The 13,774-nt window shown below is 48.5% G+C and overlaps 1 protein-coding gene across 1 annotated transcript; it reads left to right on the top strand.

Moving 5' to 3' along the window:
- The first annotated feature begins 6 nt into the window (after positions 1 to 6).
- On the top strand, positions 7 to 9,130 carry Gdf11 (growth differentiation factor 11). Its single transcript, XM_028786674.1, has 3 exons — positions 7 to 316; positions 4,904 to 5,301; positions 5,941 to 9,130. The coding sequence occupies exons 1-3, from the start codon at positions 304 to 306 to the stop codon at positions 6,319 to 6,321; spliced, it is 792 nt and encodes a 263-aa protein (XP_028642507.1). The 5' UTR covers positions 7 to 303; the 3' UTR covers positions 6,322 to 9,130.
- Positions 9,131 to 13,774: the final 4,644 nt, after the last annotated feature.

The following is a 13,774-nucleotide window of genomic DNA, read 5'->3' as shown; positions in this document are numbered from 1 at the left end:
GGGGGGGAGCGCTCGAGCCGGCCGGCCCCGTCCGCTGCGCCGGAGCCGGACGGCTGCCCCGTGTGCGTGTGGCGGCAGCACAGCCGTGAGCTGCGCCTGGAGAGCATCAAGTCGCAGATCCTGAGCAAACTGCGGCTCAAGGAGGCGCCCAACATCAGCCGGGAGGTGGTGAAGCAGCTGCTGCCCAAGGCGCCGCCGCTGCAGCAGATCCTGGATCTGCACGACTTCCAAGGCGACGCGCTGCAGCCCGAGGACTTCTTGGAAGAGGACGAGTACCACGCTACCACCGAGACGGTCATAAGCATGGCCCAGGAGAGTAAGTGGGCTGCGGGGCGCGCGCGGTGCAGTGCAGTCCGGGAAGGACCCGGAAGCCCTTTCTGCGAAAACTTGACGGATTGGGGAGCCGGGCCACTCCACACAACTTTTTGGAGCGGAGAAGATGGGCAGCGGAGTTGAGTGCACGCCCCGTTCGGGGGTGGGGGGAGGATGGCGCGTTGGGGGAGGGGGGCCAAACCGGGCAGGTTGTGAGCTATTGCTTCCCACCCCCTGTGTGAAAAAGATTCAAGTTGAAGTAGTCCTAGAAACTGGCACCCAACAGTGACTTTTCTGGAGCGCTAGGTGGGGAGCTTCCGTGACCCGTGCAGTCTCAGCTGGGCCGCAGTGCCATCTTCCCACTGCTCTGGCACCAGCGCCAACTCCTTGCCCGGTGCTCCAGAAGGCGCCCACCGGGTTGCGAAGAACTAAGTGTTCCTTCTAACGCCAAGGCGTAGGACCTAAACCCGGTGTCCCTCTCAGCCACCCAGCTGACTGACACCTTTCCTTTCTGCACCTGATCTCGCACTGGGTATCCCCTAGGACTTAGAAGAGCTGTTCTTTCCTGGTACAGAAAGCGCTCAAATAACTCAACTCCACTGCGCTTGCGACTTAACGAGTATCATTTGGTTACTTAGCGTCCTTACTCCCTGACCTACCCACAGCTGAAGCCAGAGAAGACCCAGGGAGAAAGAACTAGATGAGGGGGATGGGAGAACCCAGGCATCCGAGTCCCTGGCCAAACGGAGGATGAACACTCTGATAGACAGGAGCGGCTTTGAAATTTTATGGCCTGGAAAATCCAGGCCAATACTACCGCCCCCACTGCCTCCTCTCCCTAGGGTCAGGTGACTCCCTTTCCCCCCCCCCCCTGGCCGGCGGCCCCCCCCCCCCCAACTCCAGGGAACCAGGCTTTCTCTATTCCCTAGTGGTTTGGCAAGCCCCCCTCCTTTGGTTTTATGGCTCTGAACAGAAGGGGGGGCCGGTTTATTAGCAGATGGGTCATAAAAAGCTGGGGGTTGCGGGGAAATCCTAGTGGCCCACCCCCATGGTAGAGGTACAGGAACCCAGGTGTGCATCTGGAAGGTTGAGTGCCTGGCACTGCCACCTAGTCTCTGCAGAATTCATCTCCAACTTGGTTAGGGTTGTAAAGAAACTCAAAAGAACCTGGAAGTTCTCAGTCTCCCTTGTTCTTATTGCTTCTACTTTTGGAAACCAGGGTCAGTCTGAGATTGGCTAAGGGCAGGGATGGGGAAAGGATTCCAGAAAACAGTTGTAGGGAAATTATGAATGACCTAAAATTTTCTGGAAGATGCAAGATATATAGAGAAAAGATACTCTTGTTTGATGTAAAGAGTGTATTTCCAGGGTGAGTGACCCAGCTGTAGGCTTCCCGTCGCCCTTCAGTATCCCTAGCCTCCTTTAACCAGAAGGCTCGAGCCCAGAATTAACTCTGGTAGTGGGGAGCAGCAGGAAGTGAAGGGACTCTGAATGCACAAATTGGGCAGTAGCCATTAAGCCTGGGGGTGGGACCGTGCCAGATGAGGCTGGGTCTCACCCTGACTTCCATTTTAGTGCCACTCCAGGACTTAGGTAACCCAGGAACTGGGTTTCAAACCAGGTATTGTACTTCCCCTTTAAGAGTCTAGCTGCGACCTTAAGAGAGGGAGGGGGAGTAGAGGGGAGGGGAGGGAGAGAGGAGAGGGGGGAAAAGGAAAAAGAGACTTTTATAGTCTAATCCCCAGGGACCCGCTTTAATAAGAGACTTGTGCTCTGCTAATCGGGGGAGGTGTTTGTCAGCAGAGATGGCCTCTGCTCCCCTCCCCCTGCTTCCCCTCCCCCAGCCAACCCTGGACCCCAGCCCCCACCTTTCCTAGGGCTGTTCGGCCTGCCCTAGTTCCCTCTACCCTCTCACTCTCCCACCCCAGCCTTCATCTCTGGGAACCCAGCCCCCTGCTCTTCTAGGAGCCAAGCCCAGCCCCTCAGTTTGTCTCTCCTGTGCACACTAAGAGGCCCCTGCCCTCTCGCCCAACCTCCTGCCCCTGGGCCATCCAGCCTGAGTTGGGAGAGGGTGTGTGGTGGGGTGGAGGCTGTAGGCAGAGAGGGGGTTGGGCTTTTGCTGAAAATAGTGCAATGACCTCTCTCCCCCACCAGCACCGCCTACTAAACCTGACCTGCTGCCTGCCACCAACCAAATCAATCCAACACAGATGTGGCCCCTTCCCCTCCCCACCAGAGCTCCACAGCTTTACCTGCTTCTTTGTTCCTTCTTCTGCACCTTTACATCTCTTATTTACCCAACTAGGGTCCTACCTTTGCCCTCTTACCCTACCCACTCCAGTCCAGCCTACCCAGTGTCTCCATTTACCAAATATCTGCTCCCCTCACTGGGGTCTACTTGTTCCGCTCCTCTGCTGGTCTTTGGTCTAACCTGTCTTCATTCAGTCTCTTCATTCTTACCTTCAACCTCATCTTCAACCTCTTCCCTTTTCCTACGTCTTGTCCCCTAGAAACATAACTGCAGATACACAGACGTATATGTGGATTCCCTGCGCCAGAGATAGAGGAACCCTTGTCCGAAGGAACCAGACTTAAGGATAGCCCATGACCCTGTCTCAGCCTTAAGTGGAATGTTTAGCTTATAAAATGAACATTTATTGGGAAGCTATTATTATTTTTCACGTTCTTATTTAATGTACGGGATTATCTGTATGACACTAAGAAGTATAATGGTTAAGGTTGGATAACAGGCAACAACCCAGGCACATGGTTAAACCTATTTCGTTGTTGCCAGAAGAGTCTAGGAGGAACCTGCCATTCAACGTACATTTACTGCTTGACATTATGGGAGCCACAGAAACTACAATGGTGATAAAATATTCTCAGGACATCAACCCTAATGGCAAGAAACAGATCATTCCAGCTGGACCTGGTGGTACCGGCATCTAATCCCGGCTACTCGGGAGGCTGGGGCAGGAATTTCTGAAGTTCAAAGCCTGCCTGAAGTACAGAGTACAAGGCCAGCCTTGGGCAACCCTGTCTCAAAATAAAGAGAAAGAGAATGAAGCTCAGTGGTAGGGTACTGGCCTCCCCAGTAACACATACACACGCTCACCCGCACAGCTGTGCTGCAATCGGATGCAGTGTGCATTTGGCTTATCATCACTTCCTCATTATTGAATCTCCACTCCTCATCCCCATTCTACCTTACAGGAGTAAGTGTCAGAACACTGGGATCTCGGAAGAGCAAAGGGAGAGGGTGCCACAGGAGGACACGGTGTGCCGTGGTCTGAGTATATAGTCAGTGCATACTTTCCTGGGGTGATGGAGAGCTAACAGGAGACAACAGATGTTAAGTTCTCTGATTATGCAGATGGTAATACCTGGGTGTGACAGACAAGGACCTAGACTTCACCATACTTACGCAGCTCTGGAACAGCCTTGTTCCAGACTCTTCCTATCTAGAGAATGGACATGCCTATCCAAAGGACATAATTTAGGGCATCAATAACCCACTTAGGAGGTCAGGAAAAGCTGGGCATGGTGGTACATGTTGATCTCAACACCTGGGAAGATGAGACGGGAGAATTGCTACGAGCTGAGGCCAGCAAGGACTACGTAGTAAATTCCAGGACAGTCAGAATCACTTAACAAACTCATGTCTCAAAACAAAGGCTAAGAGTTTAAGGGAAGCAAAGGGAAACGCTGAGAACCATCCTTGAGACTCTTTAGGATCCTGAACAAGGGAAATTGGCTGAAATGCCAAGTTGGAATGTTAACTCTCTAACTCTGTAAAGTTAGAGGCACTGCATTAAACAAAGGAAGGGAGCTCAAGGGGGAAAGATGGCTGCATATAGCTGACGCAGTGTGTTGAGTATGATGATACTCTGGGCAAGTAGGACATTCCAAGTTTTTCCTTCCTCAGAAGATGAGTGTATCCACTGACAGTGAGGAAGTAGCAGAGAACACTTGTTCTTAAGGAGAGGAATGGGGAGTCAGAAACACAGGAAATGCTTGGTGGTTCCATTCTGAAAGATGTGCTACTGGGAATCAGGAGCCTAGATCTGATCTGATTTTCTTTATAAATCCATCTCTTAGAACCCTGGGATATTTCCTCTGTTGCCTCCTTTGCTTTTTGGGGGGAATGGGCTGCCAGGCTCCACCTGCTCATTACACAAACCAGGGCAGAAATAGGGCAAGGTAACTTGAGGATAGCAGGTATAGCAAGAGGTATAGCTTCTAAGAACAAAGAGCATTAAAGATTCAAAAAAGCCAGAGACTAGCTGAGAAGCTCTGGGGCAGGGAAGGACTCAGATGGAAGTAGATTCCACAACTGTCTTAGCAGATGGATCCTTTGTGTTAGAAGAAATGTTACAGGGAACAGTATAGACGAGTAAGGCCTAACAGATCCATCATCCTAGTGATGAGACAACTTTAGGTACCAGAGACAGAGTAGCCAACAATACGGGCACAGAAGGGTAAAAAGAAGAACTGGAAAACAGGCTGAGAAGAATCTGCTAAAGCCACCGTGGCTGCTGAACCCCTCCACAAACACCCCTTGCTGATGCTGTGCCCCCTTCTCTCTTATCAGCGGACCCTGCAGTGCAGACAGATGGCAGCCCTCTCTGCTGCCATTTCCACTTCAGCCCCAAGGTGATGTTCACGAAGGTACTGAAGGCCCAACTGTGGGTGTACCTTCGGCCTGTGCCCCGCCCAGCCACAGTCTACCTGCAGATCTTACGACTGAAACCCCTAACTGGGGAAGGGACCGCAGGGGGAGGGGGTGGAGGCCGGCGTCACATCCGTATCCGTTCACTAAAGATTGAGCTACACTCACGGTCCGGCCACTGGCAGAGCATCGACTTCAAGCAAGTGCTACACAGCTGGTTTCGCCAGCCACAGAGCAACTGGGGAATCGAGATCAACGCCTTTGATCCCAGTGGCACAGACCTGGCTGTCACCTCCTTGGGGCCAGGAGCTGAGGGGCTGGTGAGCAGGGGGCCTGAAGTGGTGGTGGATATGTATAACCTGTCCCCAAGAGATGGGGGTTAGAAAAAGTAGATCAGGAATGTGGTGGTTGGGGCCAGGAACTAATTTCAGAGGAGGTGGGGTAGCAACTATCACTTTTCAGGGATTTAAGCCAGATGACAGCTGAAAACTAAAACTGGATTTGGGGTGAAGGTATCAGTTAGTGGGAGATCCGTGGGAACACAAAACTGACCCTTGGGCGTGGTGTTATCTAATCCTAGCAGTAGGGAGGCCAGACAGGAGGACCAGGAGTTCTAGACCATTTTTTGCTACCTTTGCTACATAGCAAATTTAAGGTCAGCCTGAGCTATATGAGATTCTATCTCAAAACAAAACAAAGAACCTGGCCCTTGATAAGGCCCTGGACCAAGAATCTGATGAGGTCACAGGACCAGAAAAGGAAGAATTAGGGAAAGTGAACAGGAGAGATGGCTAGATGTCAAGAGAAGTTTGTAGAATGTCTGGGTGGGAGCTGTAAACAAGCAAAGAGGTTATGGTTTCTGGACTGATGCTTCTGTTGAGATGCAGGTAGGAAAGTAACAGGTAAGAGAAATTGCTGAGGGCTATGTCACATCTCTCTCCCCTCTCCCTGGCCCTTAGCATCCTTTCATGGAGCTTCGAGTCCTAGAGAACACAAAGCGGTCCCGGCGGAACCTAGGCCTGGACTGCGATGAACACTCGAGTGAGTCCCGCTGCTGCCGATACCCTCTCACAGTGGACTTTGAGGCTTTTGGCTGGGACTGGATCATCGCACCTAAGCGCTACAAGGCCAACTACTGCTCCGGCCAGTGCGAATACATGTTCATGCAAAAGTATCCACACACCCACTTGGTGCAACAGGCCAACCCAAGAGGCTCTGCTGGGCCCTGCTGCACCCCTACCAAGATGTCCCCAATCAACATGCTCTACTTCAATGACAAGCAGCAGATTATCTACGGCAAGATCCCTGGCATGGTGGTGGATCGATGTGGCTGCTCCTAAGGTGTGGGCTACAGTGGATGCCTCCCTCAGACCCTACCCCAAGAACCCCAGCCCTGGTCCCCATTCCCCAAGCCCTAGAGCGCCCCCCACCTCTTCCCATGAACATCACACCTTGTTCCCTGACCAAGCAGTGTGCAATACAGCAGAGGGAGGCAGGTGGGGATGGAGGGGTGAGGGGTTGGGAGAAAAGAAGGGCAGTCAGGGTGGAATGTATCTGAGATTTGCAGGTGAGAAGGTTTGGCAAGAAGACAGATGTAGGGACAGAGGAAGAAGATGGAAGGATTGAGACAGAGAACAGACAGAACATTGAGAAAGCAAAGGAACAGAGAGGCAAAAAGATTAGAGACTAAGCAGACAAGGAGAGAGACTGAAATGGGAGTAAATCGAGAGCCCTGCCCCAAGCCTGTTTTTCCACAGCAAGGTGAGAGGCTTGGTATAGTTTGGGGGTGGGGGTGGGGACTTCCCCTGACAGCTCAGTAGGAGTAAGTCAGAGTCCATTCTTAGCTTTTCCCCCTCTCTCCTTCCAGTAGCAGCCGGAAGTGGAATGAGGATGGGGCAAAGGAAGGACATGGGAGGGTTTTTTTTTAATTTATTTATTTATTGTGACTTTTTGTTTTTTGGTATTTGGCTTTACTGGAATGGGAGGGACCTTGCCCACTGTGCCCCATTGGTCCCTTATTCCCCAAACCTTGCTCTTCCCCAGTACCAACCTACTTAAGCACTTGTATTAAGCCTCCAGGGTTGGGAATGGGGGTAAAGGGCAAGAGGGCTGACACATGGAGGTTTCTAACCCATAATCACCCTGACCAACCTTCTCGAGCCGAACGGGTTGAACTGAGTGGTCATGGAAACAGAAGTTCAGACTTTAGAGCTGGGGGGGGGGGGTGACCTCAACATCCAGGATCTATGAGAGCTACTAAACTACCCCTCAGGCCTACCTGATTCACGATATTATTTAGCAAGAGGGTATAGCCTGCTTATCCCCAAATTCCCCTCAGCCAAGAGACCAAAGAGCCTGTGGAATGTCCCTGCTCTCAGCCTCTATCTTCAGGTCAATAAAAATTAGAAATCCCAGAGTCCCCCAGGTCTGGGAAGGGTTAAGGGTCAAGAAAATAGTAAAGAGGCTGAAGGTTACAGGGCATTTGAATCCAAATCACTGCTCTAGGCTAGGGAGTACGGCCAGCAGACCAAGGTGGAAGGGATTCTGAAGGGGGGCATTTTAGTCCCCCTAACCCAAAGCTCAGGGTGGAAGAAGGGAGAACAAGGGAGCAGAGTGTCTATAATTTTTATCTTATTTTTGGAATATAGCAGTACCTGGCAGCACAGAGGGAACAGTACAATAGGGAAAGGCATGTTACAAGGCCAGTTACAGCAGAGGACGGGAGAGGGTGGAGACTCCTTGGTTTGGAAGGCTTGGGAAGCAGGCAAGACATTAGTTGCCACTTCAAGTCACCCATTCATTCCTCCCACAATCCTGATCCACCTTCCTCTGGACTCACTGTGCCTCAGTTTCTTCACCTTGATGGAATGAGAAGCAGCAGCACCCGCCACAGCCAAGAGATGAATTCTGAGCACTTACCACGGGCACTTTATGGACATAAAATACCTCTCGCTGTGGAACTAGATAACCAGGGCACCGCAATGGTGGTGAAGGGATGTGAGGCTTAAAGGAGTCACAGGCTTCACCCCTCTGCTCTTCAGTTGGACAATGCCTGAAGCCAAGGAATTAAAAAATCTCCACACCCTAACCATACCTCAGCAGTGGCCTCTTGGCTCTAGACAAGAGTCTTAAGAGGATGGGGGGAAGAAGGGGAGATCACAGCAAATGATTACTAACAGAACCAGCAGTTGTGGTCTGGTAGAAACAGGAATGAACTGAAGCTGATCGGGAAGGTCTGTACTTCCCAAGAGCACGTTTCTCTCACTTGGGCCAGACCATAGAAAGGACAAAGGTATGTGACTATCCTTAGCACCTAGCTCCTATTCTCATAGTGAGGAAAGGAGATAAGGAGTCTCTAAGAGGAATGGACAGGGGTTCTTAAGCCTTTCAACTCATTTCCCATGTAGCAGCCGCTAGTCCCAAGCCTCTCCTCTCTGGCCATTCCTCATCTTTTTTTTTTTTTTTCCCTACCCCATCTTAAAGAATAAGACACATTTGATCATCAACACCAATCATACTTCCTTGGTGGAGGAGAGGAACAGAAAAGCAAAGAAGATTGCTTTCCTCCAGTCAAATGCCTCTTGATCTTGGAAAGGGTAAGGGTTGAACAATTAGGTGTCAGGTAAACTTCTCCATAGTTTAGAGAGCTGGGGCATTACACTTCAATTATTGCCTCTTTATCACTACCAAGTACAGGGGGAAGGGGCTGTCTTATGACTATACACCTGAGTTGAGCCTCAGTTTCCTGGTCTTTTCTATCCCCTAAGAGGCTTAAGGATATGGCCTGGCACTCAGTGGGAGCTGGCACCTCTTCCCACACTACCTGTGTGGACTGGCCAGTGCTCCTCTGAACATATGACTCGTGTAATTCTTTACTTTGTGTAATTTGTTACATCACGTGTGTGGCTGCCTTTGTTAAGGGTGTCTGAGGAGTATGGGCTGACATGGGCAGTGGAATGCCAGGAAAGGACTTCTTTAATGAAATCAAGGTTTCCAGGAAGGAACCATTGCAAAAAGGCCATCAGGCAGTTTTCAAGTTATGTGACAGAGGGCAAAGATGGCCAAAGGGTGCTCTGAGTTTTGGGACGGTCACATGACACAATCCAGCACTTGAACCTGAAAAAGGAAAAATAAAAGCAGTCAAAAGAGTTTAATAGTTCAGTGGTGAGCTCTTCTCCCCATCGAGCATCACATCCACACCAGGGAGACCAAGAGCTGAGGAGGCTGGCTCTGACTGACAAGATGAGGAATACTCACTCAGGCGTGGGGGATGGTGGCTGGGACTTGGTGCTGGAGAATGGGCTGAGGATGGGAAACTGAGGGTGCTTAGAACTCCTCACAGAGCTGGGTATGTCATAGTCCCAAAGACTCCAAGTACGCCTAGCCCCACAGAATGAAAAGTCTTACATGTTGAAAGGGTCCAGCCAGAGTTCTATTTTACAGTACTCTCATTCTGGGTGCCTTAACAGTACTACCGAAATACAAACTGTCAGCTCCCCATCGTAGTTAAATGTTTCCATCACTGAGTCTACTATGTAAAAAAAAAGCTTCCCACGTGCCTACAGCATAATTCACAAGGCAGAGTCAGGGGCGGCAAGAGACTTGCTTGAGTCCCAGGATTCAATGTACCACCTGGCCCTCTATGCCAAAGCTTTCCTGGCGATGAGAATAAGCGGGGCCCGGGCCTCTTCTCAGAAAAAAGCCCAACCACATAAACAGGTGTACTTGTATATGCAAAGGCCCAGATTTCTCCGGTCACCACCCACCCCACCCACATCTTCTAGGTTCTATCTATTTGTGGGAGTATGTTGAGGGGATGTCCTCACTTATCCTAGACCTCAATCAAAGCTAACACAAACACTGTGAAGACTACATGAGGGATGTGTGCTGGAGCACGATGCACCACTTAATTCTCACAGCAGCCTCACAACAGGGTTTCTACTGATGAGTCTGGGAAGCCAGAGCAATTAAGCAATGTGTCCAATGAGAATTCAGAGGTCGTAAGGTAGAACAAGGAATCAAACCTAAGTAGGTAACATACAACATTATGTTTTAATCTAATGTAATCTGTTGCTAAAAGATAAAGGTGGAAAACAGAATTCACACCACAGAAAGTGAGAAAGTTGAGAAACAACTTGCACTCAAAGTGTTGGGATAGTATGAAACCTTTTCCAACGTCTTTGAAGAAAGAACAAGATAGAGGCTAGGAATGTGGATGCAGTATAACTGGTAAGAGCACCTGCCTAGCATACATGGAGTTTCTACTCACCACCAAAACCCTGCCATGCAGCCACAGGCTTGTAATCCCAACATGAGAGAGGCAGAAATAAGATCCAGAAATTTTTTTTTTAGAATTATTTATTCATTTTATGTATGTGTGTATACTGTAGCTGTCTTCAGACACACCTGAAGAGGGCATTGGATCCCATTACAGATGGTTGTGAACCACCATGTGGTTGCTGGGAATTGAACTCAGGACCTCTGGAAGAGCAGTAAGTGCTCTTAACCTCTGAGCCATCTCTCCAGCCCAAGACCCAGAAATTTAAGGCCATCTTCAGCTACACTGAGGATAGCTAGGGCTACAAAGAGACCTTTGTGTAATAATTTTTAAAAAGGTTTAATTTTGAAGGGATTAATAATCAGAAAATAAGTGCCACTGTCTGTCAGAAGCCTCATATAAGAAAGTGGTTTAGAAAAAATTACACTGTCTCAACTATCTGAATTCCCTCCTCCTCATCTCATGTCTGACATAACAAGTCTTAAAGACTCAAACGAGAAATTCTGTTCTTATACCTGCCTTCCTACAGCCTTCATCCCTACAGAAGCTTCCAGCCTTCTACTTAGCAGTTCGCAAAGCTGGCAGAGCAAACGACACTTTCGGATGATGACATAGAGAACTATAAAAAGGAGACTCACGGCTGAGGAGTGTAGCTCTCGTTGCAGCTTGCGACTGGGTGATGAAGAAGGATGGGTGCCTTGGTGCTTGGATCCCAGAGAGAACTCTAAACCTAAATGTCTGCCTAGTCAAACAAAATGGAGGCACATAGCTATTCTGAACTGTTTGTGCTCGCTGTGGAATTGACCACAATGAGATAGAAGAGGGCTCAGGCTTAGGAGTTAGAACGATCTTCTGACCAATGTATGAACAATCAAAGAGATGGAACAAAGGGCTAGGAAAAAGGGGGGGAGGAAGGAAGGAAGGAAGGGAGGGAGGGAGGGAGGGAGGGAGGGAGGGAGGGAGGGAGGGAGGGAGGGACCCTATACATTTGAAAAGCACCATAAAACATTTGGGAAAAGCCAAGCACAGTGGTCCACACCTGTAATCTCAGCATTCAACAGACACATGCAGGTGGATCTGAGTTTGAGGCAGGTCAGGGAAACAAAATCAGACCTTGTTGTTTTATTTTGAAAAAGTTGGGCAAAGAAAACTAAGTAAAGACAATGATTATGCCTTAACAGAGGAGGCTCAAAAGAGACGGATTAGTCTGTAAATGCCTGGTGCTCAGTAAAGAATCTGAGTTTGGACTCCTGGCTTCACATAAAAAGCATTTGTCTGTAACTCCAGAACTGGGAGTTAGAGACAGGTAGATCACTGGAAATTATTGGCTAGCTCCAGGCTCTGTCTCAATAAATTAAATGGTGCTCAATAAAGATGAAATCTGATGCATCCTCCGGCCTTAACATGCACACATACCTGCCCACACACACACACACCCACACACCCACACCCACACTCTTAGCCAGGCACAGTAGTCATCACATTTTAGTAATCCTCGTACTCAGGAGGCTGACGATGAAGGATGCTGTGAAGTCAAACCCAGCCTGGATTATAACCATGAAACACTGTCTCAAAATGAGGGGGTTGGGGAGTGCATAGAATCCTAGGTTGAGCTGAATATGTCTCTGCAAGGCTATGGAGGATAAAGAGATAAGGATTACACTGAAGCAGAGTACTCAGAAGGCAGAAGCAAGTAAGTCTATGAGCTCAAGGCCAGCCTGGTATACATAGGGAGTTCTAGGACAACCAGGGCTACATAGAGAAATCCTGTCTCAAACAAGCAAAACAGTCCACATTAAGGGCCCCCACTGCTATATTCAATTACCAGCATCTACTTTGTCCCATCAATATTTAGTTATGCAAAGCCATCCTAGGATATACCTACTACTGAATCTATGCTCTGTCTCCTGAAACAAAACAGCAACTTTCTATGGTTGTTTTCAGATGAAGACACTGCAGAGAGGTTATATAGTCTTACGTAAAAAAGGGGGTGAGGAGGCTCACAGCCTGATGGGAAGAGAGTCATCCCAACATTTGACTGAGGTGGTGACAAAACATCAACTTTTTCTTCTATTCCCAAAGTTTCAGCAGAAACAAATTTCACAATTAGTGGGCAACCTTTCATCTATTCTCCATAGAAATTTTCCTAAAGTATCTAAACTTAGGTTTCCACCTTTCTTAGGAGCCAGAGAATATGCAGCAGCTGGCTTTGAAACTGCCCGTGCTCCATGAGTGCTGTGATTACAGCTGTGCCCTGACTGTCCTGGAACTCACTCTGTAGACCAGGCTAGCTTTGACTCAGACATCTGCCTGCCTCACCCCCCTAGCCTCCCTAAGTGGTTGGACTAAAGGTGTGCTCTACCAATGCCCCACTCAAAGTTTTCAAATAAGGGAACTTTTATGACCTTTCCAAAGAAATCTCCCAAAGGAAGCATTTATTAATACTGAAATATAGGGATTAGAACGAGAAAGCCAAGGCAGGTGTGGTGGTGCTTGTCTGTAATCACAGTTCCAAGAAGGCTACACACACAGCATATCCCAAACCAGGCTACAGTGTGATCTGTCTCAAAACAAAACAAAAGCAAAAGACAAAATAAATAAATAAATAAATAAATAAAACAAAACAGGAGAAAAAAGGAAGGTATATGGAAGAGAACTTATATTAACAGATCAAAAAGGCCAAATGGCAGATTTCATATCTACACAGAGAACAAGCAATCTGCTCAGAGCCAAACCATCCCTAAGGAGGTGACTCAGTAAGGAAATTTAACGTCATCCAAGACATGCCACCACTGTAACTCTAAGAGATGAGAACGAACTAGCACAGAGCCTGACTACAAAGTGGAAACAAGATTGGGACCATTGTGCAGTAGTAATGTACTTATCCAGAAGGTACAAGCCCTGTGCTTCATCCTCAGAACTGGGATGGGGGTGGAACACACACACACACACACACACACACACACACACCCATCCAGGCATCTTGTTCCACTTCTGTCCCAACAATGCTTAACATCTCTGACACCTAGTCATGCTTTGGATTTCTATACTTAGACCTGAGGTGTGGTCAGCCCATTTACCTTCTTGAGCTAGGTCCCACACAGTGACTTCTGCTAAACAAACAGGACCATGTCAGGCCACCCTGGAAAACAGGGATTCTGTTTTATACAGTTAGGCTTCAAAGTAGAAGGCAACCCATCATTAGCCCCACATTTTATCCTTTATGTTTCCTAAAATCCCCAAGGCTTTTCTCCATGTTATCAGAATGGGTTGCTTCAACCCAAGCAAAGACTCGGGGTGACTTGGTCTCATTATGAAAGATAAAATAAAAGCACATCTGGAGTATGAAGAAGATAATAAATAGGCTTAAATGGTAGACCCAATCCTCTTCCTTATCTTCTTTTTCTACAGGATAAAGGCATTACAGTTAGTTCCCCCTAATATTTGCTACTGATACTCCCTCTATGTGGTCTGATCAGGTTCTAGGAACTTAAAAGGAACACCTAATAAACACA

Source organism: Grammomys surdaster, unplaced genomic scaffold, assembly GCF_004785775.1.
Source record: "Grammomys surdaster isolate TR1022 unplaced genomic scaffold, NIH_TR_1.0 125562, whole genome shotgun sequence".
NCBI classification, from domain to species: Eukaryota; Metazoa; Chordata; class Mammalia; order Rodentia; family Muridae; genus Grammomys; species Grammomys surdaster.
This window is presented reverse-complemented; position numbering and strand designations above follow the sequence as displayed.

Excerpts from the sequence above, each read along its gene's own strand:
- Gdf11 (XM_028786674.1), top strand. Across the intron at positions 5,302-5,940 it reads GGCCAGGAGCTGAGGGGCTG|CATCCTTTCATGGAGCTTCG; the intron begins GTGAGCAGGGGG and ends CCTGGCCCTTAG.